Raw genomic sequence first — 5,511 nt, 5'->3', positions numbered from 1 at the left:
ATAATACAAAAAAAGCAGTTTAACCGACCATTGTAGTTGCTAACTTTCAGCCTTCGATCAATGATAACGGGATAGCTTTGCATGTTATTCAACAAAACTTGACCTTCATTGTTCAGAAAATCATCCTATAAAGAAAGCAGGACAGTTTGGGACCTAACATTGACATATAAGTCAGGATGGAAATGATTCAAAGCTATAGGAAAAACGAAACACGGTCAGTAAAAAGGTGTGTAGTATGATAAAAAAGACAATTCGTACTCTTCATTAAGGAGGACAAATTTTTGAACATTTGACTGTTTGGAGTTTTTAGTGATCGTTTTCTTGGCCAATGAACTTATCACCACTCCCAGCACATCTGCAAAGGGAAAGAAGACAGGCTGAGAATATTTTCAGTTTGTAATAAAAACATGAATGATAGACTGTTTGCATACTCACTGACGGACTTGCTTCTATCATCCATGTATTCAGCTAAATCAGCAAACTTAATGAAACTAAATTTAACAAGCATAATGTCTTCATTGCCACTGACTTCTTCAATGACAGTTTTTGAAGTGATCACCGACTGTTTGGTTAATCCAGGACTTTGAAACTTTGGCGGAATAGTCCTGACATCAGCGTTTGAAATCTTATATTTTTTTATAAACTTTCAGTATAGGACTCATTCTCGGAATATCAGCATTGAAAATTATCCCTTCAACTTTAGAGCTCTATCAGGAAACAAAAAAAATTACACATAACAAATATGATTAACAAACAAATAAAAGATCAAATAATTGATGGTCGTTTCAGGTTCTAAATGCAACCTCTGAATCATAGAAGACAAACTTTTGCTTCTTGGTTGGTGTTCCCATAGAATCTGTCACCTGTTGTTTCTCCTGAACTATGATGATACAAGACCAGTTTTTCATATCAGACATGATATCTCCAATTGGCAAGAGGTTAGATATTCCTGTAAAAAACGGGAAAAGGATCATAATGTACAAGTTTGGGTATAGATAAGACCTTAACAGTAAGTAAACACAACTATAAACTAGTACAAGTATACCTGAATATAAGAACATTTTACTGCTGGCTCAATTCAAAAATTTCTTTGAACACAACATTTCTAGTTTTGCAGTCTATTTTTATACCATCAAAAGTTCCTGGAACAATAAGTATTTTCAGCTCACTCGAAGCTCTAGCTCTAGACAAGGCTACATATAGCTGTCCATGAGAAAAGACAGGCTCTCGCAAGTAAATCCCAACATAATCAAGAATTTGTCCTTGAGATTTATTAATAGTCATTGCAAAACAAAGTCGGACAGGAAACTAAGTTCTTATGAATGCAATGGAATTCTTTTGGTTGTTAGAAGTTTGTAAGGGTATCTTTGGAATGAGAACTCTCTTTTCTCTATGCTGGGTGAAGACAATTTCAGCAGAGATAGTATGCCAGCCAAGCTCTCCACATATAAGCCTTGTGCCATTGCATAGCCCTTCAACAAGATTTAGATTCCTTATTAGTATAATCGGACAGTTTTTTTTAACATTAACCTGTGAGGAGGAAGACCTTTTGGATTCTGAGAATTAAAGAAATCCTCGTAATCACCTTGGTGCCGCTGATCAACAGCTTTGTCAGAACTAATGTAAGTGTGAAACTCTCCAGGAAACCTTCTAACCATTATATCATTCAACTCATCAACCGAGTTATTTTTAGGGGTAAGAATACATCTATTAATCATGTTATACGGATCCTGGGAATAGAGAGTTAAATCTGAAAATACAGAGTGTAGCAACCTGTTAATAAAGAAGTTAAATTAGAAGTTGTATACACTAAAGAGCAGATGGATAAAACAGGCCAATATTAAGTCATTTAACCTATTTAAAGATTCTTCTTTATCGTAATAAAGAATGACTAAATCTCTGGACAAAATTATTTCACTGTTCAAATCCACAGGTTCGCGCCCTTTGCCAACTCTTAACAAGAATTCAGAAAATTGAGAATCTAATATAGCTCGCATGTTTTTTGTTAACTTTAGTTTATGAAGCTTATATCACAATGAAGAATTGAGAAAGCATGACTGCAAAAGGACTTCCTTTGTTGCTTGTTCAATAACAGGTAGTGTCTGCCGAAAATTCCTACCAAATACAACAACTTTACCTCCAAAAGGCAGTTCATATTCCATTATGTCTCTAAGCAAATCATTAAATGCCTCAATGATTTCTCATTTTGCCATTGAAGTTTCATCCCACAAGATCAGTTTAGACTCCAAGAGCAACTTTGCAACACTGTCTTGCTTGCTAAGCTGACAGGTTCTGTTCTTTGAGAAATCAAGAGGTATCTTGAACCTTGAGTGTGCAGTTCTGCCTCCGGGGTAGGATAGATGCTGCAATTCCAGAGGTTGCTACTACAATGGCTATATAACCTTACGATCTCAAAGTAGCAAGCAGCGATCGGTATAAAAATGTTTTACCAGTATCTCTAGGACCATCAATAAAAAAAATGTCCTTGGGAAGCAAAGCATGCTTCTAGGATCATGTCATAAGCATACTTTTGCTGGGAATTTAATTTTAAAGACATTAGCAGATCTTTCGATGGTATGTCTATGTTTCTTTCAGCCTCTATCTCTTTTGTTAGGTGAACTTGATCCATACTAACAAGATCATCTAATGGTAACTGACACGCAGCAATGCTTGTACCCATCTGCTGAAAAGATTTGTTAATATCAGCAAGAACCAATCCTCGAATTTCAGCGGGAGAGTGGTCATGATATTGTTTGTGCCACTGATAATCTCTAGAAAAGTCCAATTCAAATTTTTTCCATAACATCGTGGGATCAGTTGGAGAACAATAGACCAGAAGAGTAGCAAATAATAATCTGAGCGAATATTGCATTTGAAATGCAACGACTTCCTCAAGTGTTTCTTCTATATACATATTAGATTGCAACAACCCAAGCGCTAGAGCAGCCTCTCTAAACGACTTCATTTTGTTATCACAAACAGTCAAGAAATCATCAAATGATACCGGTCCAGGAATATGATTTCAGAGAAGCCTTAGATAGTACCTCTCTTCTTCTCTTGGATTAACACTGACAAGTCTACCTATCATCTTTCGACTCTTCCTTTCCGTCCAGTGTTTATACTTAGAAGACCAAACGAAATGCTGAGGGAAATCTTTATAAAAGCATTTAAGGTTTTTATCGGTTGCATTGGTTGCATTCATTTTGAAAAACTCAGTTAGTATGGTCTTAGAAAAATCAACTTTTACTAACAATTGCAGCAAATCTGAGTTCTTCGGAAAAGAAACAAGCTGCTGATTTGGAAGGTGAACCTGGAGAGTATAAACAGATGGAGTCATCTCATTTAAACGGACCTCATAGATGCATCAAAATGCTTCCGGAGGTGAAATGTATCTACCTTTTTGAAACTTTTTAATCTCATCAGTATCAGTAGCACTATCATCCGTCATAATCCTAAAAGAGACTAGATCATGCCCCTTGAACACATACTTATACAGGTACTTGACCATTTTAATGGTAGAACAAATTTCCACGTTCATGTGGCAATCGAACAAAGCAAGAAGATAGGGGTTGTAAGGTACAATTCACCTATTATCAAGGGTGAATCTGTGAACTTTTACTTTCTTGCCATCATCTCTTCTTCTATAATATGGGTAACTATCTTCACCATGGGTTGCATGAGGGCAAAAATTTTTGGATAGTGATTCTTGCAGGAACCGTCTTTCATACAGGGACAACTTTTATCCATGTCTCCACAAGGACCATGGATCATATATTTTACAACAAGAGAGTAGAGGTGAGAATATTAAAGGCAATCAGACAATCCAGCGGAGACTACCTTGTCGTATGACTCTGGATTGAGCAACTTAAATTGAGGCTTTAAATGAGTAACAACTGAACATGTGAAAATCCCTGTTTTTGAAACTCAATGACATAGATGCTTGCTTCCACCTCACCAAAAATCTGCCTATTCAAGAGTTCATGTTTAATCATTTCAAATTTAGCTCTAAAAACTCTAGCTAAAAGATCAGGCCTATTCTGCGACTTCTCATGATACTTTAGATTGCATTGAATTTCTTTCCATGCTGGATTGCAGGTCATGGTAAGAGAAATGTCTGATTTTTCATATTTTTGTACAAGTGCCATTATATCAAGATAGCGGTATCTCATGTCTCTAGGACCATCTATAAAGGAAGCAGGCAACATTATCCTACGATCAACTTTAGAACCTTTAGTTTGGTCTAGAGAGATACTATCCAATACCCCTTGAAGAATTTTTGATCTGACTACATTTTGTCAGTGTCTATGAAAGTCCAACCTAGAAGTTTCTATCTTCACATAGGAATCAACTGAAAATTATTATAGAAGTCTAAGACAGTACAACAACATCGATTCGTCGCTATCTTTTATTTGAAACATATAACAACAATATTCTCTTGCTGATACAGTGTCATCTTCGTTCTTTCCATGTTCAACGGCTATAAAGAAGAAGTAAAAAATGTCAAACTAATGATGACAAGTTTATGATGCTCACCCTAACAGCCTCAAATAGCAAGAAATACACTTGCCTCTGCCTTCCAAATCAAGTAAATGTGAAAGGTCATCAAAAGAGGAAGGATCAACATTTAAATCATCCTCACAAGAATCTGCCTTTCTCTTCCTCTTGCAAAGTTTTTTAACACCATGGTGCCATCCATATTCACCTTGAGGAAAGAGAATAGGGTACTGCAAAGGATCATAGCAGCCATAGTAATGCTTAATTCTATGGCTGGTATTTGAGTAGGTATAAACTTGAATATGAATATTTCTATCTGCCGATTCACCATCATCCTCAGTCCATATGGCAGCAACTTGAGAGGCCGTAGGCAGATTATAGACACGCTGGTCCAAACCAGGATAACAATTCAAAACAATTCTATAGGTATCAATGTTTGGGACATTTCTGAGATTCTTAAAGAATTTAGCATAAGGATTGTTTGAAAGGATGCGCATAAGTAATCTTAAAGTGCTTTCACGCAACTTATCAGAACTTTCAATCCTTTTTGCTAATTCTTCATCAGAATCAAAAAAGTAAAACTAAATTCCAGAAGGTATTTCATATGACTGCATCAAACTATTAAGGAAATGGTAGACCTGACCTTGAACACGAAAAATATAAACACTTTTCATGTTCTTGGTCAGTTCTGGATCATATTTTGCAGCAACGAATGTGAATCCCAAGTTGTTATTATAGGACCGAACATTGTTTCTGAAATGAGCACTTTCCTCATCATTTTCAATAAATAAGCGCTTAAGATCATAAGGCATCGATGGAGCCACGATAGAAATCTCTCCTCTAGAGCAGCAAAAGTTAGGAGGTTCCAAATGGAACCTCTTGGCTCCACAGTGCTCACAATCGGAGCATCTGGAAGAGTTAAAGCTTCGTGTGGGATTTCATTGATCAAAAAAATTCGTCGTTGCCTTCCTCTTTTAGGTACAGCTGCATTTATTGCGAAACTATGGCTGAGAAGCG

At 36.3% G+C, this 5,511-nt stretch overlaps 1 protein-coding gene across 1 annotated transcript; it reads right to left on the bottom strand.

Moving 5' to 3' along the window:
- Positions 1-3,878: 3,878 nt before the first annotated feature.
- On the bottom strand, positions 3,879-5,306 carry LOC113696372 (uncharacterized). The gene is made up of 4 exons (XM_027215798.1): positions 5,138-5,306; positions 4,568-5,050; positions 4,427-4,477; positions 3,879-4,285 (listed from the first exon to the last, which is right to left on the bottom strand). Exons 1-4 carry the CDS (start codon positions 5,304-5,306, stop codon positions 3,879-3,881), a joined length of 1,110 nt encoding a protein of 369 aa, XP_027071599.1.
- Positions 5,307-5,511: the final 205 nt, after the last annotated feature.

The sequence above is a fragment of the Coffea arabica genome, chromosome 6e (genome assembly GCF_036785885.1).
Source record: "Coffea arabica cultivar ET-39 chromosome 6e, Coffea Arabica ET-39 HiFi, whole genome shotgun sequence".
NCBI lineage: Eukaryota > Viridiplantae > Streptophyta > Magnoliopsida > Gentianales > Rubiaceae > Coffea > Coffea arabica.
Note: the sequence above shows the minus strand (reverse complement) of the source record. Positions and strands in the feature narration are given on the sequence as shown.